The sequence below is a fragment of the Xenia sp. Carnegie-2017 genome, unplaced genomic scaffold, assembly GCF_021976095.1.
Source record: "Xenia sp. Carnegie-2017 unplaced genomic scaffold, XeniaSp_v1 HiC_scaffold_19, whole genome shotgun sequence".
In the NCBI taxonomy this organism is placed as follows: domain Eukaryota; kingdom Metazoa; phylum Cnidaria; class Anthozoa; order Malacalcyonacea; family Xeniidae; genus Xenia; species Xenia sp. Carnegie-2017.
In genome coordinates, this window is record NW_025813481.1 from 12,224,643 (window position 1) to 12,247,432 (window position 22,790).

At 37.2% G+C, this 22,790-nt stretch overlaps 2 protein-coding genes and 1 long non-coding RNA gene across 3 annotated transcripts in view; all 3 read left to right on the forward strand.

The window, feature by feature from the left end:
- LOC124438187 (AP-3 complex subunit mu-1-like) overlaps positions 1–17,514 on the forward strand; it is a gene marked incomplete at its 5' end in the record, with an annotated part of 36,845 nt that extends 19,331 nt beyond the window's left edge. Inside the window, 2 exons of the mRNA XM_046988206.1 lie at positions 16,867–16,948; positions 17,056–17,514. The remainder of the gene's footprint in view (positions 1–16,866; positions 16,949–17,055) is intronic.
- Positions 17,515–19,606: 2,092 nt separating this feature from the next.
- On the forward strand, positions 19,607–20,942 carry LOC124438178. The gene is made up of 2 exons (XM_046988195.1): positions 19,607–20,515; positions 20,593–20,942. Exons 1-2 carry the CDS (start codon positions 19,879–19,881, stop codon positions 20,643–20,645), a joined length of 690 nt encoding a protein of 229 aa, XP_046844151.1. The 5' UTR covers positions 19,607–19,878; the 3' UTR covers positions 20,646–20,942.
- A 1,011-nt stretch (positions 20,943–21,953) lies between these two features.
- On the forward strand, positions 21,954–22,640 carry LOC124438206. The gene is made up of 2 exons (XR_006946015.1): positions 21,954–22,336; positions 22,595–22,640. It is a non-coding gene; the product is annotated as an uncharacterized LOC124438206 (long non-coding RNA).
- The last annotated feature ends 150 nt before the right edge of the window (positions 22,641–22,790 follow it).

Here is a 22,790-nt window from a genome sequence, read left to right on the forward strand (position 1 = left end):
ACAGAACATACGTGAGTGTCTACACTGTAGTAACAAAACAGAACATACGTGAGTGTCTACACTGTAGTGACAAAACAGAACATACGTGAGTGTCTACACTGTAGTGACAAAACAGAACATACATAAGTGTCTACACTGTAGTGACAAAACAGAACATACGTGAGTGTCTACACTGTAGTAACAAAACAGAACACACGTGAGTGTCTACACTGTAGTGACAAAAAAGAACATACGTGAGTGTCTACACTGTAGTGACAAAACAGAACATACGTGAGTGTCTACACTGTAGTGACAAAACAGAACATACGTGAGTGTCTACACTGTAGTGACAAAACAGAACATACGTGAGTGTCTACACTGTAGTGACAAAACAGAACATACGTGAGTGTCTACACTGTAGTACAAAACAGAACATACGTAAGTGTCTACACTGTAGTAACAAAACAGAACATACGTAAGTGTCTACACTGTAGTAACAAAACAGAACATACGTAAGTGTCTACACTGTAGTGACAAAACAGAACATACGTGAGTGTCTCCACTGTAGTAACAAAACAGAACATACGTAAGTGTCTACACTGTAGTAACAAAACAGAACATACGTAAGTGTCTACACTGTAGTGACAAAACAGAACATACGTAAGTGTCTACACTGTAGTGACAAAACAGAACATACGTGAGTGTCTACACTGTAGTGACAAAACAGAACATACGTGAGTGTCTACACTGTAGTGACAAAACAAAACATACGTGAGTGTCTACACTGTAGTGACAAAACAGAACATACGTGAGTGTCTACACTGTAGTGACAAAACAGAACATACGTGAGTGTCTACACTGTAGTGACAAAACAGAACATACGTGAGTGTCTACACTGTAGTGACAAAACAGAACATACGTAAGTGTCTACACTGTAGTGACAAAACAAACATACGTGAGTGTCTACACTGTAGTGACAAAACAGAACATACGTGAGTGTCTACACTGTAGTGACAAAACAGAACATACGTGAGTGTCTACACTGTAGTGACAAAACAGAACATACGTGAGTGTCTACACTGTAGTGACAAAACAGAACATACGTGAGTGTCTACACTGTAGTGACAAAACAAAACATACGTGAGTGTCTACACTGTAGTGACAACACAAAACATACGTGAGTGTCTACACTGTAGTGACAAAACAGAACATACGTGAGTGTCTACACTGTAGTAACAAAACAGACCATACGTGAGTGTCTACACTGTAGTTACAAAACAGAACATACGTGAGTGTCTACACTGTAGTGACAAAACAGAACATACGTGAGTGTCTACACTGTAGTGACAAAACAGAACATACGTGAGTGTCTACACTGTAGTAACAAACAGAACATACGTGAGTGTCTACACTGTAGTGACAAAACAGAACATACGTGAGTGTCTACACTGTAGTAACAAAACAGAACATACGTGAGTGTCTACACTGTAGTTACAAAACAGAACATACGTGAGTGTCTACACTGTAGTGACAAAACAGAACATACGTGAGTGTCTACACTGTAGTGACAAAACAGAACATACGTGAGTGTCTACACTGTAGTAACAAAACAGACCATACGTGAGTGTCTACACTGTAGTTACAAAACAGAACATACGTGAGTGTCTACACTGTAGTGACAAAACAGAACATACGTGAGTGTCTACACTGTAGTGACAAAACAGAACATACGTGAGTGTCTACACTGTAGTAACAAACAGAACATACGTGAGTGTCTACACTGTAGTGACAAAACAGAACATACGTGAGTGTCTACACTGTAGTAACAAAACAACCATACGTGAGTGTCTACACTGTAGTTACAAAACAGAACATACGTGAGTGTCTACACTGTAGTGACAAAACAGAACATACGTGAGTGTCTACACTGTAGTGACAAAACAGAACATACGTGAGTGTCTACACTGTAGTAACAAACAGAACATACGTGAGTGTCTACACTGTAGTGACAAAACAAAACATACGTGAGTGTCTACACTGTAGTGACAAAACAGAACATACGTGAGTGTCTACACTGTAGTAACAAAACAGAACATACGTGAGTGTCTACACTGTAGTGACAAAACAGAACATACGTGAGTGTCTACACTGTAGTGACAAAATAAAACATACATAAGTGTCTACACTGTAGTGATAAAACAGAACATACGTGAGTGTCTACACTGTAGTGACAAAACAGAACATACGTGAGTGTCTACACTGTAGTGACAAAACAGAACATACGTGAGTGTCTACACTGTAGTGACAAAACAGAACATACGTGAGTGTCTACACTGTAGTGACAAAACAGAACATACGTGAGTGTCTACACTGTAGTGACAAAACAGAACATACGTGAGTGTCTACACTGTAGTGACAAAACAGAACATACGTGAGTGTCTACACTGTAGTGACAAAACAGAACATACGTGAGTGTCTACACTGTAGTGACAAAACAGAACATACGTGAGTGTCTACACTGTAGTGACAAAACAGAAACATACGTGAGTGTCTACACTGTAGTGACAAAACAGAACATACGTGAGTGTCTACACTGTAGTGACAAAACAAACATACGTGAGTGTCTACACTGTAGTAACAAAACAGAACATACGTGAGTGTCTACACTGTAGTGACAAAACAGAACATACGTGAGTGTCTACACTGTAGTGACAAAACAGAACATACGTGAGTGTCTACACTGTAGTGACAAAACAGAACATACGTGAGTGTCTACACTGTAGTGACAAAACACAACATACGTGAGTGTCTACACTGTAGTGACAAAACAAACATACGTGAGTGTCTACACTGTAGTGACAAAACAGAACATACGTGAGTGTCTACACTGTAGTGACAAAACAGAACATACGTGAGTGTCTACACTGTAGTAACAAAACAGAACATACGTGAGTGTCTACACTGTAGTGACAAAACAGAACATACGTGAGTGTCTACACTGTAGTAACAAAACAGAACATACGTGAGTGTCTACACTGTAGTGACAAAACAGAACATACGTGAGTGTCTACACTGTAGTGACAAAACAGAACATACGTGAGTGTCTACACTGTAGTGACAAAACAGAACATACGTGAGTGTCTACACTGTAGTAACAAAACAGAACATACGTGAGTGTCTACACTGTAGTGACAAAACAAAACATACGTGAGTGTCTACACTGTAGTGACAAAACAGAACATACGTGAGTGTCTACACTGTAGTAACAAAACAGAACATACATGAGTGTCTACACTGTAGTGACAAAACAGAACATACGTGAGTGTCTACACTGTAGTGACAAAATAAAACATACGTAAGTGTCTACACTGTAGTGACAAAACAGAACATACGTGAGTGTCTACACTGTAGTAACAAAACAGAACACGTGAGTGTCTACACTGTAGTGACAAAAAGAACATACGTGAGTGTCTACACTGTAGTGACAAAACAGAACATACGTGAGTGTCTACACTGTAGTGACAAAACAGAACATACGTGAGTGTCTACACTGTAGTGACAAAACAGAACATACGTGAGTGTCTACACTGTAGTGACAAAACAGAACATACGTGAGTGTCTACACTGTAGTAACAAAACAGAACATACGTGAGTGTCTACTGTAGTAACAAAACAGAACATACGTAGTGTCTACACTGTAGTAACAAAACAGAACATACGTAAGTGTCTACACTGTAGTGACAAAACAGAACATACGTGAGTGTCTCCACTGTAGTAACAAAACAGAACATACGTGAGTGTCTACACTGTAGTAACAAAACAGAACATACGTAAGTGTCTACACTGTAGTGACAAAACAAAACATACGTGAGTGTCTACACTGTAGTGACAAAACAGAACATACGTGAGTGTCTACACTGTAGTGACAAAACAGAACATACGTGAGTGTCTACACTGTAGTGACAAAACAAAACATACGTGAGTGTCTACACTGTAGTGACAAAACAGAACATACGTGAGTGTCTACACTGTAGTGACAAAACAGAACATACGTGAGTGTCTACACTGTAGTGACAAAACAGAACATACGTGAGTGTCTACACTGTAGTGACAAAACAGAACATACGTAAGTGTCTACACTGTAGTGACAAAACAAAACATACGTGAGTGTCTACACTGTAGTGACAAAACAGAACATACGTGAGTGTCTACACTGTAGTGACAAAACAGAACATACGTGAGTGTCTACACTGTAGTGACAAAACAGAACATACGTGAGTGTCTACACTGTAGTGACAAAACAGAACATACGTGAGTGTCTACACTGTAGTGACAAAACAAAACATACGTGAGTGTCTACACTGTAGTGACAAAACAAAACATACGTGAGTGTCTACACTGTAGTGACAAAACAGAACATACGTGAGTGTCTACACTGTAGTAACAAAACAGAACATACGTGAGTGTCTACACTGTAGTGACAAAACAGAACATACGTGAGTGTCTACACTGTAGTGACAAAACAGAACATACGTGAGTGTCTACACTGTAGTGACAAAACAGAACATACGTGAGTGTCTACACTGTAGTAACAAAACAGAACATACGTGAGTGTCTACACTGTAGTGACAAAACAGAACATACGTGAGTGTCTACACTGTAGTGACAAAACAGAACATACGTGAGTGTCTACACTGTAGTTACAAAACAGAACATACGTGAGTGTCTACACTGTAGTGACAAAACAGAACATACGTGAGTGTCTACACTGTAGTGACAAAACAGAACATACGTGAGTGTCTACACTGTAGTGACAAAACAGAACATACGTGAGTGTCTACACTGTAGTGACAAAACAGAACATACGTGAGTGTCTACACTGTAGTGACAAAACAGAACATACGTGAGTGTCTACACTGTAGTGACAAAACAGAACATACGTGAGTGTCTACACTGTAGTAACAAACAGAACATACGTGAGTGTCTACACTGTAGTGACAAAACAGAACATACGTGAGTGTCTACACTGTAGTAACAAAACAGACCATACGTGAGTGTCTACACTGTAGTTACAAAACAGAACATACGTGAGTGTCTACACTGTAGTGACAAAACAGAACATACGTGAGTGTCTACACTGTAGTGACAAAACAGAACATACGTGAGTGTCTACACTGTAGTAACAAACAGAACATACGTGAGTGTCTACACTGTAGTGACAAAACAAAACATACGTGAGTGTCTACACTGTAGTGACAAAACAGAACATACGTGAGTGTCTACACTGTAGTAACAAAACAGAACATACGTGAGTGTCTACACTGTAGTGACAAAACAGAACATACGTGAGTGTCTACACTGTAGTGACAAAATAAAACATACATAAGTGTCTACACTGTAGTGACAAAACAGAACATACGTGAGTGTCTACACTGTAGTGACAAAACAGAACATACGTGAGTGTCTACACTGTAGTGACAAAACAGAACATACGTGAGTGTCTACACTGTAGTGACAAAACAAAACATACGTGAGTGTCTACACTGTAGTGACAAAACAGAACATACGTGAGTGTCTACACTGTAGTAACAAAACAGAACACACGTGAGTGTCTACACTGTAGTGACAAAAAAGAACATACGTGAGTGTCTACACTGTAGTGACAAAACAGAACATACGTGAGTGTCTACACTGTAGTGACAAAACAGAACATACGTGAGTGTCTACACTGTAGTGACAAAACAGAACATACGTGAGTGTCTACACTGTAGTGACAAAACAGAACATACGTGAGTGTCTACACTGTAGTAACAAAACAGAACATACGTGAGTGTCTACACTGTAGTGACAAAACAGAACATACGTAAGTGTCTACACTGTAGTGACAAAACAGAACATACGTAAGTGTCTACACTGTAGTGACAAAACAGAACATACGTGAGTGTCTACACTGTAGTGACAAAACAGAACATACGTGAGTGTCTACACTGTAGTGACAAAACAAAACATACGTGAGTGTCTACGCTGTAGTGACAAAACAGAACATACGTGAGTGTCTACACTGTAGTAACAAAACAGAACATACGTGAGTGTCTACACTGTAGTAACAAAACAGAACATACGTGAGTGTCTACACTGTAGTAACAAAACAAAACATACGTGAGTGTCTACACTGTAGTGACAAAACAGAACATACGTAAGTGTCTACACTGTAGTAACAAAACAGAACATACGTGAGTGTCTACACTGTAGTAACAAAACAGAACATACGTGAGTGTCTACACTGTAGTAACAAAACAGAACATACGTGAGTGTCTACACTGTAGTAACAAAACAGAACATACGTGAGTGTCTACACTGTAGTAACAAAACAGAACATACGTAAGTGTCTACACTGTAGTGACAAAACAGAACATACGTGAGTGTCTACACTGTAGTAACAAAACAGAACATACGTAAGTGTCTACACTGTAGTAACAAAACAGAACATACGTGAGTGTCTACACTGTAGTGACAAAACAAAATACGTGAAGTGTCTACACTGTAGTAACAAAACAGAACATACGTGAGTGTCTACACTGTAGTGACAAAACAGAACATACGTAAGTGTCTACACTGTAGTGACAAAACAAACATACGTGAGTGTCTACACTGTAGTGACAAAACAGAACATACGTGAGTGTCTACACTGTAGTAACAAAACAGAACATACGTGAGTGTCTACACTGTAGTGACAAAACAGAACATACGTGAGTGTCTACACTGTAATGACAAAACAAAACATACGTGAGTGTCTACACTGTAGTGACAAAACAGAACATACGTGAGTGTCTACACTGTAGTGACAAAACAGAACATACGTGAGTGTCTACACTGTAGTGACAAAACAGAACATACGTGAGTGTCTACACTGTAGTGACAAAACAAAAACATACGTGAGTGTCTACACTGTAGTGACAAAACAGAACATACGTGAGTGTCTACACTGTAGTGACAAAACAGAACATACGTGAGTGTCTACACTGTAGTGACAAAACAGAACATACGTGAGTGTCTACACTGTAGTGACAAAACAGAACATACGTGAGTGTCTACACTGTAGTGACAAAACAGAACATACGTGAGTGTCTACACTGTAGTGACAAAACAGAACATACGTGAGTGTCTACACTGTAGTGACAAAACAGAACATACGTGAGTGTCTACACTGTAGTGACAAAAAAACATACGTGAGTGTCTACACTGTAGTGACAAAACAGAACATACGTGAGTGTCTACACTGTAGTGACAAAACAGAACATACGTGAGTGTCTACACTGTAGTGACAAAACAGAACATACGTGAGTGTCTACACTGTAGTGACAAAACAGAACATACGTGAGTGTCTACACTGTAGTGACAAAACAGAACATACGTGAGTGTCTACACTGTAGTGACAAAACAGAACATACGTGAGTGTCTACACTGTAGTGACAAAACAGAACATACGTGAGTGTCTACACTGTAGTGACAAAACAAAACGTGAGTGTCTACACTGTAGTGACAAAACAGAACATACGTGAGTGTCTACACTGTAGTGACAAAACAGAACATACGTGAGTGTCTACACTGTAGTGACAAAACAGAACATACGTGAGTGTCTACACTGTAGTGACAAAACAGAACATACGTGAGTGTCTACACTGTAGTGACAAAACAGAACATACGTGAGTGTCTACACTGTAGTGACAAAACAGAACATACGTGAGTGTCTACACTGTAGTGACAAAACAGAACATACGTGAGTGTCTACACTGTAGTGACAAAACAAAACATACGTGAGTGTCTACACTGTAGTGACAAAACAGAACATACGTGAGTGTCTACACTGTAGTGACAAAACAGAACATACGTGAGTGTCTACACTGTAGTGACAAAACAGAACATACGTGAGTGTCTACACTGTAGTGACAAAACAGAACATACGTGAGTGTCTACACTGTAGTGACAAAACAAAACATACGTGAGTGTCTACACTGTAGTGACAAAAAAACATACGTGAGTGTCTACACTGTAGTGACAAAACAGAACATACGTGAGTGTCTACACTGTAGTGACAAAACAGAACATACGTGAGTGTCTACACTGTAGTAACAAAACAGAACATACGTGAGTGTCTACACTGTAGTGACAAAACAGAACATACGTGAGTGTCTACACTGTAGTGACAAAACAGACCATACGTGAGTGTCTACACTGTAGTTACAAAACAGAACATACGTGAGTGTCTACACTGTAGTGACAAAACAGAACATACGTGAGTGTCTACACTGTAGTGACAAAACAGAACATACGTGAGTGTCTACACTGTAGTAACAAAACAGAACATACGTGAGTGTCTACACTGTAGTGACAAAACAAAACATACGTGAGTGTCTACACTGTAGTGACAAAACAGAACATACGTGAGTGTCTACACTGTAGTAACAAAACAGAACATACGTGAGTGTCTACACTGTAGTGAAAAAACAGAACATACGTGAGTGTCTACACTGTAGTGACAAAACAAAACATACATGAGTGTCTACACTGTAGTGACAAAACAGAACATACGTGAGTGTCTACACTGTAGTAACAAAACAGAACATACGTGAGTGTCTACACTGTAGTGAAAAACAGAACATACGTGAGTGTCTACACTGTAGTGACAAAATAAAACATACATAAGTGTCTACACTGTAGTGACAAAACAGAACATACGTGAGTGTCTACACTGTAGTAACAAAACAGAACATACGTGAGTGTCTACACTGTAGTGACAAAACAGAACACACGTGAGTGTCTACACTGTAGTGACAAAACAGAACATACGTGAGTGTCTACACTGTAGTGACAAAACAGAACATACGTGAGTGTCTACACTGTAGTGACAAAACAGAACATACGTGAGTGTCTACACTGTAGTGACAAAACAGAACATACGTGAGTGTCTACACTGTAGTGACAAAACAGAACACACGTGAGTGTCTACACTGTAGTTACAAAACAGAACATACGTGAGTGTCTACACTGTAGTGACAAAACAGAACATACGTAAGTGTCTACACTGTAGTGACAAAACAGAACATACGTGAGTGTCTACACTGTAGTAACAAAACAGAACATACGTGAGTGTCTACACTGTAGTTACAAAACAGAACATACGTGAGTGTCTACACTGTAGTGACAAAACAGAACATACGTGAGTGTCTACACTGTAGTGACAAAACAGAACATACGTGAGTGTCTACACTGTAGTAACAAAACAGAACATACGTGAGTGTCTACACTGTAGTGACAAAACAAAACATACGTGAGTGTCTACACTGTAGTAACAAAACAAAACATACGTGAGTGTCTACACTGTAGTAACAAAACAGAACATACGTAAGTGTCTACACTGTAGTAACAAAACAGAACATACGTAAGTGTCTACACTGTAGTAACAAAACAGAACATACGTGAGTGTCTACACTGTAGTAACAAAACAGAACATACGTGAGTGTCTACACTGTAGTAACAAAACAGAACATACGTAAGTGTCTACACTGTAGTGACAAAACAAAACATACGTAAGTGTCTACACTGTAGTAACAAAACAGAACATACGTGAGTGTCTACACTGTAGTAACAAAACATAACATACGTGAGTGTCTACACTGTAGTGACAAAACAGAACATACGTGAGTGTCTACACTGTAGTGACAAAACAGAACATACGTGAGTGTCTACACTGTAGTGACAAAACAGAACATACGTGAGTGTCTACACTGTAGTGACAAAACAAACATACGTGAGTGTCTACACTGTAGTGACAAAACAGAACATACGTGAGTGTCTACACTGTAGTAACAAAACAGAACATACGTGAGTGTCTACACTGTAGTGACAAAACAGAACATACGTGAGTGTCTACACTGTAGTGACAAAACAGAACACGTGAGTGTCTACACTGTAGTGACAAAACAGAACATACGTGAGTGTCTACACTGTAGTAACAAAACAGAACATACGTAAGTGTCTACACTGTAGTGACAAAACAAAACATACGTGAGTGTCTACACTGTAGTGACAAAACAAAACATACGTGAGTGTCTACGCTGTAGTAAAACAGAACATACGTAAGTGTCTACACTGTAGTAACAAAACAGAACATACGTGAGTGTCTACACTGTAGTGACAAAACAGAACATACGTAAGTGTCTACACTGTAGTAACAAAACAGAACATACGTAAGTGTCTACACTGTAGTGACAAAACAGAACATACGTGAGTGTCTACACTGTAGTGACAAAACAAAACATACGTGAAAGTGTCTACACTGTAGTGACAAAACAGAACATACGTGAGTGTCTACACTGTAGTAACAAAACATAACATACGTGATTGTCTACACTGTAGTGACAAAACAGAACATACGTGAGTGTCTACACTGTAGTAACAAAACAGAACATACGTGAGTGTCTACACTGTAGTGACAAAACAAAACATACGTAAGTGTCTACACTGTAGTGACAAAACAGAACATACGTGAGTGTCTACACTGTAGTAACAAAACATAACATACGTGATTGTCTACACTGTAGTGACAAAACAGAACATACGTGAGTGTCTACACTGTAGTGACAAAACAGAACATACGTGAGTGTCTACACTGTAGTGACAAAACAGAACATACGTGAGTGTCTACACTGTAGTGACAAAACAAAACATACGTAAGTGTCTACACTGTAGTGACAAAACAGAACATACGTGAGTGTCTACACTGTAGTAACAAAACAGAACATACGTGAGTGTCTACACTGTAGTTACAAAACAGAACATACGTGAGTGTCTACACTGTAGTGACAAAACAGAACACACGTGAGTGTCTACACTGTAGTTACAAAACAGAACATACGTGAGTGTCTACACTGTAGTAACAAAACAGAACATACGTAAGTGTCTACACTGTAATGACAAAACAAAACATACGTGAGTGTCTACACTGTAGTAACAAAACAAAACATACGTAAGTGTCTACACTGTAGTAACAAAACAGAACATACGTAAGTGTCTACACTGTAGTAACAAAACAGAACATACGTAAGTGTCTACACTGTAGTAACAAAACAGAACATACGTAAGTGTCTACACTGTAGTAACAAAACAGAACATACGTAAGTGTCTACACTGTAGTAACAAAACAGAACATACGTAAGTGTCTACACTGTAGTGACAAAACAAAACATACGTAAGTGTCTACACTGTAGTGACAAAACAGAACATACGTGAGTGTCTACACTGTAGTAACAAAACAGAACATACGTGAGTGTCTACACTGTAGTGACAAAACAGAACATACGTGAGTGTCTACACTGTAGTGACAAAACAGAACATACGTGAGTGTCTACACTGTAGTGACAAAACAGAACATACGTGAGTGTCTACACTGTAGTGACAAAACAAAACATACGTAAGTGTCTACACTGTAGTGACAAAACAGAACATACTTGAGTGTCTACACTGTAGTGACAAAACAGAACATACGTGAGTGTCTACACTGTAGTTACAAAACAGAACATACGTGAGTGTCTACACTGTAGTGACAAAACAGAACATACGTGAGTGTCTACACTGTAGTGACAAAACAAAACATACGTAGTGTCTACACTGTAGTGACAAAACAGAACATACGTGAGTGTCTACACTGTAGTGACAAAACAGAACATACGTGAGTGTCTACACTGTAGTGACAAAACAGAACATACGTGAGTGTCTACACTGTAGTAACAAAACAGAACATACGTGATTGTCTACACTGTAGTGACAAAACAGAACATACGTGAGTGTCTACACTGTAGTGACAAAACAGAACATACGTGAGTGTCTACACTGTAGTGACAAAACAGAACATACGTGAGTGTCTACACTGTAGTGACAAAACAAAACATACGTAAGTGTCTACACTGTAGTGACAAAACAGAACACACGTGAGTGTCTACACTGTAGTAACAAAACAGAATATACGTGAGTGTCTACACTGTAGTTACAAAACAGAACATACGTGAGTGTCTACACTGTAGTGACAAAACAGAACACGTGAGTGTCTACACTGTAGTTACAAAACAGAACACGTGAGTGTCTACACTGTAGTGACAAAACAGAACATACGTGAGTGTCTACACTGTAGTTACAAAACAGAACATACGTGAGTGTCTACACTGTAGTGACAAAACAGAACATACGTGAGTGTCTACACTGTAGTTACAAAACAGAACATACGTGAGTGTCTACACTGTAGTGACAAAACAGAATATACGTGAGTGTCTACACTGTAGTGACAAAACAGAACATACGTGAGTGTCTACACTGTAGTTACAAAACAGAACATACGTGAGTGTCTACACTGTAGTGACAAAACAGAACATACGTGAGTGTCTACACTGTAGTGACAAAACAGAACACACGTGAGTGTCTACACTGTAGTTACAAAACAGAACATACGTGAGTGTCTACACTGTAGTGACAAAACAAAACATACGTAAGTGTCTACACTGTAGTGACAAAACAGAACACACGTGAGTGTCTACACTGTAGTAACAAAACAGAATATACGTGAGTGTCTACACTGTAGTTACAAAACAGAACATACGTGAGTGTCTACACTGTAGTGACAAAACAGAACATACGTGAGTGTCTACACTGTAGTGACAAAACAAAACATACGTGAGTGTCTACACTGTAGTGACAAAACAGAACATACGTGAGTGTCTACACTGTAGTGACAAAACAGAACATACGTGAGTGTCTACACTGTAGTGACAAAACAGAACATACGTGAGTGTCTACACTGTAGTAACAAAACAGAACATACGTGAGTGTCTACACTGTAGTGACAAAACAGAACATACGTGAGTGTCTACACTGTAGTGACAAAACAGAACATACGTGAGTGTCTACACTGTAGTGACAAAACAGAACATACGTGAGTGTCTACACTGTAGTGACAAAACAAACATACGTGAGTGTCTACACTGTAGTGACAAAACAGAACACACGTGAGTGTCTACACTGTAGTAACAAAACAGAACATACGTGAGTGTCTACACTGTAGTGACAAAACAGAACATACGTGAGTGTCTACACTGTAGTGACAAAACAGAACATACGTGAGTGTCTACACTGTAGTGACAAAACAGAACATACGTGAGTGTCTACACTGTAGTGACAAAACAGAACATACGTGAGTGTCTACACTGTAGTAACAAAACAGAACATACGTGAGTGTCTACACTGTAGTTACAAAACAGAACATACGTGAGTGTCTACACTGTAGTGACAAAACAAAACATACGTGAGTGTCTACACTGTAGTGACAAAACAGAACATACGTGAGTGTCTACACTGTAGTGACAAAACAGAACATACGTGAGTGTCTACACTGTAGTGACAAAACAGAACATACGTGAGTGTCTACACTGTAGTGACAAAGAAGAACATACGTGAGTGTCTACACTGTAGTGACAAAACAGAACATACGTGAGTGTCTACACTGTAGTGACAAAACAAAACATACGTGAGTGTCTACACTGTAGTGACAAAACAGAACATACGTGAGTGTCTACACTGTAGTGACAAAACAGAACATACGTAAGTGTCTACACTGTAGTGACAAAACAAAACATACGTGAGTGTCTACACTGTAGTGACAAAACAGAACATACGTGAGTGTCTACACTGTAGTGACAAAACAAAACATACGTGAGTGTCTACACTGTAGTGACAAAACAAACATACGTGAGTGTCTACACTGTAGTGACAAAACAGAACATACGTGAGTGTCTACACTGTAGTGACAAAACAGAACATACGTGAGTGTCTACACTGTAGTGACAAAACAGAACATACGTGAGTGTCTACACTGTAGTGACAAAACAAAACATACGTGAGTGTCTACACTGTAGTGACAAAACAGAACATACGTGAGTGTCTACACTGTAGTGACAAAACAGAACATACGTGAGTGTCTACACTGTAGTGACAAAACAGAACATACGTGAGTGTCTACACTGTAGTGACAAAACAGAACATACGTGAGTGTCTACACTGTAGTGACAAAACAGAACATACGTGAGTGTCTACACTGTAGTGACAAAACAGAACATACGTGAGTGTCTACACTGTAGTGACAAAACAGAACATACGTGAGTGTCTACACTGTAGTGACAAAACAAAACATACGTGAGTGTCTACACTGTAGTGACAAAACAGAACATACGTGAGTGTCTACACTGTAGTGACAAAACAGAACATACGTGAGTGTCTACACTGTAGTGACAAAACAGAACATACGTGAGTGTCTACACTGTAGTGACAAAACAGAACATACGTGAGTGTCTACACTGTAGTGACAAAACAGAACATACGTGAGTGTCTACACTGTAGTGACAAAACAGAACATACGTGAGTGTCTACACTGTAGTGACAAAACAGAACATACGTGAGTGTCTACACTGTAGTGACAAAACAGAACATACGTGAGTGTCTACACTGTAGTGACAAAACAAACATACGTGAGTGTCTACACTGTAGTGACAAAACAGAACATACGTGAGTGTCTACACTGTAGTGACAAAACAGAACATACGTGAGTGTCTACACTGTAGTGACAAAACAGAACATACGTGAGTGTCTACACTGTAGTGACAAAAAGAACATACGTGAGTGTCTACACTGTAGTGACAAAACAGAACATACGTGAGTGTCTACACTGTAGTGACAAAACAAAACATACGTAAATGTCTACACTGTAGTAACAAAACAGAACATACGTGAGTGTCTACACTGTAGTGACAAAACAGAACATACGTAAGTGTCTACACTGTATGGACAAAACAAAACATACGTGAGTGTCTACACTGTAGTGACAAAACAGAACATACGTGAGTGTCTACAATGTAGTGACAAAACAAAACATACGTGAGTGTCTACACTGTAGTGACAAAACAAAACATACGTGAGTGTCTACACTGTAGTGACAAAACAGAACATACGTGAGTGTCTACACTGTAGTGACAAAACAGAATATACGTAAGTGTCTACACTGTAGTGACAAAACAGAACATACGTGAGTGTCTACACTGTAGTGACAAAACAAAACATACGTGAGTGTCTACACTGTAGTGATAAAACAGAACATACGTGAGTGTCTACACTGTAGTGACAAAACAGAACATACGTAAGTGTCTACACTGTAGTGACAAAACAGAACATACGTGAGTGTCTACACTGTAGTGATAAAACAGAACATAAGTGAGTGTCTACACTGTAGTGACAAAACAGAACATACGTAAGTGTCTACACTGTAGTGACAAAACAGAACATACGTGAGTGTCTACACTGTAGTGATAAAACAGAACATACGTGAGTGTCTACACTGTAGTGACAAAACAGAACATACGTGAGTGTCTACACTGTAGTGACAAAACAGAACATACGTGAGTGTCTACACTGTAATGACAAAACAGAACATACGTGAGTGTCTACATTGTAGTGACAAAGCACATGAAATACCAAAAAACTGTAAAGTTTTTGAAACGTGAAAAAAGCGTCATATTTCTTAGCAAGTTGCTATGCCACCATTGTGTAACTTTAATCAGTTTTGTTTTAATTAGTCCTGTATATCGTATTTACAGTGGTTTTTAAGCAAGTAACTGTAAAAGATCCTATGTCATTATTCATTTTCTATAAAATACAGATACTAATCAGCTGCTATGTTTAAAGTACTTAGCATGTATTTTTTCTTTTTCTAAATACCATTTTTAGAAAAAACTATTAGGTATGTTTGAATTTCATCTATGAAATTTATAGTCTGAAGAGATTTTTCATTTGTCTTATCGTAGGTTAGTCTATTTCGTTTGATTTGTTACAATACTGTTCAAAATTTCTTTTTTCTTAACTAAAAATATCTAATAGAAAACGAAGTGCCTGTACATATCATCTGTACATTTCATCACCTTGATGAATGGCGCAAAATTTAACATGACGTCGTTCATAATATTTTGCTGGTTGTACATACCATAAAAATCTTGATATCGTACACACATAAGAATATAGAAGCTCTCTGCTTTGCTTGCAGCAATTATTTGTAAACGTTTTTTTATTGCAGCAAGAGTTGGAGTTTCTGGTTAACCTAATGTACCATTTGATAATAAAACTTTTATAAACTAAATAACAAATAGTAAAGTTGATAGAAAAGTTTACAAAGTTAGTCAGAATTGCTGCAGTACATAACAAACCTTCCTTTCTCTGCTAACAACAGTGAAATTATTGAAATAGCATAATATTTGAAAGCATTTATTCGTTCTAAAAATTAGGAACTGAGCACTCTAGCTACGTGCAGTTAAAGTAACTAAAAAATACAGCGTCTTCAATATGTTGAAAGTATGTTATAACTTATAACGAACAAATGATTCTTACTGTTAAAATGTATGAGAAAATTTTCTTTTCTGTTTTGTGTTCCTGCGTTCTAAACAAAGTTTGAAAACATCTCATATAAGATATATTAAGCTTATTTGCATCAGGATTCTAGTTTTTTCTATTCCGAATATAATACTTGTAAATTTTCCAAATATTTATTCACACTACGCAGCGCACTGCGATAACACTCAAAAAAATCTTTTTATCAGTGTACTTCCTGCTGTGATATTTTTAAATAGATGATATTGCAAAACAGGTATTCGACACAGAATCCAGAGCAAAGTAATTTATGATCCCATGTATATGATTAGTCAATTTTTAGTCTTATTTATGTCTTATTCTATGGAAGTTTCATTGTAGTTAATGTTGGGGCACCAAAGTTATCAATTATATTTTTATGATATTTAGAAGCCAATCATGACGTCAACTTCCATAAACTTCTAGACAAAAGTAAGAATATTAAAGCTGACGTTCACGAGGCTCTACAAAGGTAATTTTTCTTTCATGGGATATCGATTATGTATGTTGACCTGTGCATGTCGGAACATTAAGAAAAATAGTTTTTAGACAATATGTAGTTGTCGTTTCTTGTTTAAGTTGCTCGTGGCTTAGTGGGAAGTATGGAATAGCTCGCCCAAACAAGAAGATGCCGTTTCCTCATTTGTATGTCACAGTTGATTTTAAGAAAGAAAATTCGGAGGCTGCTATCAAAAATGAGATCTATGAAAAGTTAAAATGGAAAGCATCGCAATACATCGAATTACGATCTAAACCATTTAAAGAAGCAAAGTTTCGAATGCTGTCTAAAATTATAGCGCAAAGAACCGAGAGTAGTTTTGGAACATTGGCAATGTTCTGCCTTAAGAATGATATATACTATGCCTTGACCTGTGCTCATGCGGGTGTTGTTAATAATTTGGATGACTGTCAACAAGACTTTTGTGGCGGAGTCCAATGTAAGCCACTGTCAAACATGAATAGCCAGGCGTTGTGTATAGTATGATGTCGTTGTATACACAAACACGAAAAATACAATTATTTCTTATTTGATATAAATTATTTGAAAGAATCCAAACAATTCATTTTATATAAAGCTGTAAAACTACATGTGTGGTGTCTCAAACATGACGAGTATTGCCTCTACATCAGGACCTAGTAAGTAATGGAATTTTATATGCAAATATTTACACAAACGTAATCTTTATTGCCTTTTGAAATGTTAAGTAGAAACAAGAATGCAATGTAACCATTGAGATTTGTTTATATCTTCCTTATTCACATACTTTTGTTAATGGTAAAAAATGTGAGATGTAATGAAGAGTGAAATAACTCAGCAAGTATTCCTTTTATCTTGCTATGATGTATTAACCGTGTAATATAATGCATTAATTTCCAGCTTCTTACGAAAAGATATCTTTGCCATCTCCCATGAGTGACAACGACTATGACAACATTGACAAAACTCCTTCTACAGCAGTACTTGGTAAGAAATTGTATTTTGTTAGCAAACATTTGCACAAACATCTTTACATTCCCTTTAAAAGTCAAACACAAACAATTAAGAGTCGTTTATATCATGCGTATCATTCATACGTTTGTAAAGGGTCAGAAAAGAGAGTTTTAGAATTTGTCATCATGCTGTAATGTTATTTAATTGCATTGCAAAAAATTAATTTGATTTATCTATTAGATGATAATAACAGTGAAGACATGATTGGTGTTTCGCCTTCCACATCAAAACCAGGTTAGCAAAAGAATTTTGTTTAAAAATATTTGCCCAAACATTTCCATGTTTTGCAACGCTAAATACAAACAACAATATATAGCCTAATAAATTAATTTTAAAAGGTATCGTTATATGTAGCCAACAAACTTTGTTATCATATAAATTTGATCAATATGTATAGAAAGTGGAAACTGGCTATGATGCTAAAAGTGAAATTATGAAAACCATCATGATCAACGTGTCAGTTGCATGTATACGTTACACGTACACAAATGAACTTAAGTAGAATATTGTTGAAAACATCCTTTTAAAACATATTATTTGATTATTGATAGCCAATAAAAGCCAATAATTATGTTTACGAATACATAGTTTCATGTAGCGTTTATGTGGTAGCTAGATGCCCTGATGTTGGATCTAAGTTATCCGTTTCCTTTGACTTTTTTTGTGACAGATAACTGTTTCAAGATATATTTATGATGTGTTATGTAAAAGTGAATTATTAGTTTTACGGAAAAACTTGCAATAAAACCCACGTTGTCATTTTTCCAACCTAAAGATTAGAAACCACAAAGTAAGGTAGTTCAACTCACTAGTTCAACTCCCTCTTTGCAAACACACGGTATTAGCATAACCATGCATGTAATATTTGCAAGACCGAATCACATACAATAAATGGCTACGTAACTGCAAATTCTAAATAAATTATGGCTCGCTGAAAGGTTTGAGGGAGAGTGTTCTACGTCATGGGACCAACTTTATTGTGTCTTTATTGGATCAAATATCCCAAAATTTTAGTCAGACCGACATTTTTCGTCTTTTATCCGTTTGTCGACCTACTTTTTATTCATATTTTACAAAAGCTGTGTAGTGTAACATGTGATATACACTTTTATTTTCTTTATCATGTGTTTAGATGCAGATGATAATTTGGATGAACACTTTAAAATCTTCAAAAGTAAATTTCTTGACGAAGACAGTAACATTAAAGCTGACGTTTGTGATGTACTTGAAAGGTGAAATACTTTAAATGTAGTTCTTGGAGAAATTCAACTTGAATTTTCAGTATTACAAAAGCGTATTTTCATCTTGATATGAGCTTAAACATTTGTTTTAAGGTTCACTTGGCTTCATGGAGAGTATGGAACAGCTGGCCCAAACGAGAAGATGCCATTTCCTCACTTATATGTCATGGTTGATGATAGTCAAGAAAAATCGAATGAAATTATAAAGCAAGAGATTGATACAGAATTTGGATGGGAAGCTTCGAAATACATTGATTTGCCACGTAAAGCTCCTAAAAAAGTAAATTTTCGATTGCTGTCTGATTTTCGCGCTGCAAGAAAGGATCAAAATGACGTTGTATGTCGTGGTACATTGACAATGATTTGTCGAAAGGTAGCTACTGCTAAGTGTTAATAAGGACTTTATTTGAAGAGGGGGACACGTAACAGCTGAAAAGCTGACAAACCTGTGGCCCTCTAACTAGATTATACAGGATTACAAAAAAACTGATAATGAATAAATATATAAATAATTACAAAATTCTATAATAAAAATAGCAGGACATATTAGAACAGTATTTTGCTTTAACTTGCGCACATGTTGGTGTTGATAGTGATTCTGTTGACTGCCAAGGCGTGTTCAATTGCAAAGACTGGTTAAAAATTCGCGATGCTGTAAATCCTAATTTCATGAAATATAACATGGATTACTTTTACAAACCTTCTCACAATGACAGTGAGGTGCAACTTGGCGTTGGCTACAACGCGGTTTTGCGGTTCGATAAAGAAACAGACATCATGTCTATTTCTTTTGGTGAAACAGTTTTTAACAGATGCCTTAAAAAATACATGGAAAGCTTTCAATTAGATTTGAAAAATACAAATGACGAGCTTTCTCGACGAGTTTTTCGTAAAAATGAACTCGTTCACACACGCATTACTGCGAACAACAAATCCAAGCATAGTAAGATCACAGAGAACAATTATTCTTATTGGTGCCAATATTTAAAAAAAACCATGTTTAGAAATGCAGTCAAGGTTCAAAGTGATGTGACATTTTTTGAGGATGGTGATTCTGGTGCTCTTGTTTGCTTTTTGGATGAAAACGATGATTGGAAACCGTTTGCATATGCTGTTGCTGAAGTCGAAGGGGATGGCAATAAAAATGGTAGTGAGAGTAATGAAGATGGTAGTGAGAGTAATGAAGACGGTAGTGAGGGTGATGCAGTTAGTTTTGCCAAACCTGCGAGGACTTTTATTTGCTTAAAATTGGACAAAGCTTTGAAAAAACTGAAACTTGAAAATGAGGAATATTTTGTAAGAAATGGTAAGATGCTATGTTAATGTTATTGTTGTTTAATGTTTTCTTAAACGTTAAGGCTTACATTACATTTAATGTTTTAGATTCGACGGGTATCGTCAAGTCGGTCCTTCGTTTTCTAAAAATAAGGAAATAATATCTTCCTGGAATTTTCAAAAAAACACCCTCATGCTCTTATTGGAGTTCAATGAGATAACTTTATTGAGTGTAATCAATTTTAATTAGCACTTATGACAAAATTAATGTAAACTATGATTCATTTAGAATTCGCGATTCCACCACAATGGTGAATCCGGTGTTGGGCAGTAAATCACAACACCTCACTTTTGGATTGTTTTAAAATTTGAAACTATTTATTTGTAATTAGATTAGCAGGACATAACTGATTCTTTTGAAATACTTATGATCAATTACATTGTTATAAAAAATGTTATATGTATCAAAGCTACAATTTATTTTCCAGCTCTTGTTTTACATTCACACGATCTACAAACACTACATACGCACAACAGCTACTGCCCAAACTTTAACTGGTATAAGTTGGGGGTCCGAGGACAAATTTAACTAGGTGGCTAAATTTCTATGGTAATATGGGTTACAGCTCCCCCTGTTCTGCGGTCCCTACACAAGACTCATAGCACAATGTACCTAAGTTATCATTCTAGTATTTATAATTCATAAATCAATAATTTGTGATTTCTCAGGCGTAGAAAACCATTTAGTTTGCGTCTGAAACAAAATGTTGTGACGTATCGTACTGACTCGTACAATAGAATGCTAAAACGACAAATTTCGAACTGGCAACTAACTTTTGTTGATAGATAACTTTACGAATTTTTGTCGAAGTCACAAAACTATTTGTTCAAGTTGATGGGAGTATGTTCCTTTTTTTCATACTTTTTATTGTCTACTTATCACATACAAAAATTATCACATACAAAAAATGGGTAGTGTAGATGGCTGTCAAATAAAAAGTGGCACATGTCAAGGAGCGAAGTAGATCCCAGGCTTCACATAAAATAAAACATGTCGGCAGTGTTGCCAGATGGGCGGTTTTCCCGCCCAATTGGGCTAGTTTATAAGCCTGTTTGCGGGAAATTTTGGGAGGTTGCGGGTTGCGGGTTTTTGGGCTGGGAATAGCTTTTTGCGCGATTTTTTGGGCTGGAAAAAATTTTGATGATCTAGCTTCCACGTGTTTTTGTTTTTGTCGTGGTAAACAGCAATTGCGCTAATATTGTAGTGAAGAACATAACGTGCGTATATTATTCATCTAGATTTATGTATTAGCAATAGAGGAAATAGCCAATCCTACACTTTCTCAAAGCGCTACTTAAACTTACGCACTTTACTTTATAATTACGTAAAACTACTCAAATTTCAAGTACATTATCCGCCTTGTAATAACTGCACCTTGTTTAGCCAAATATATAAAAAGCCTGTGAATAAATTGTAAAAGATAGAATACTCACGACTGTTGTAAATAACTTCTTCGCTAGTGAATAAAACTTGGGCTACTTTTTACTTGTTTTGATGCAAATTTGGGCTATTTCTTGCAAAATATAATTGGGCTTTTTTTGGGCTACTTTTAAAGGTAGCTCGGGCGGGTTTGCAGGCTACCCATCTGGCAACACTGCATGTCGGGTTCTAAGACAAACTGGCCCGATCAAGTGGTGAGTTTGTTGCTCGATACTGTCAGAGAAAGAGAGAAAATTTGGAGTACCAAAAGTGAGCGCTACAAAAACAGAAATATGAAGAATGCACACTACCAGGAAATACTGCAGGCAATCAAAGTTGAACTGCCAAACGTTGATTTGCCAAGCATCAAAGGTGAGTGATAAGATTGTAATGGAGTCGTAAGAATTGCATTTTAGCGATGTATAAACATTGTTTATGCTCTCTGGTTTACATTAAATCGCAAAGAAAAAATGTCTTGTCCTGCTTACATGGCAATTTGTTCAAACTTCTAACTCAGCTTGTTGGCATGCCAAAATTGGTAAAGGAAAACATATCCATCTTTAGCTTTATATGCTATTATTTGGATTCAAATAAGTTTATTCTAATAAAATTTCTGGCTTAAACTTTTAGCAAAGATAGAGCTTAAGAACATTTTATAGTGAAGAAGTTGGAAAAATAAGAAAAAGCCAAGGTACAGGCAGTGGGGCTAGTGAAGTTTATGTATCAAAATGGAAGTTTATTGACCAGTGCAGTTTCTCGGATGAAGTTATATCACACAATCGTCAAGTATTTACAAATGCTATTGATGAACGTTTTGCACAAGACA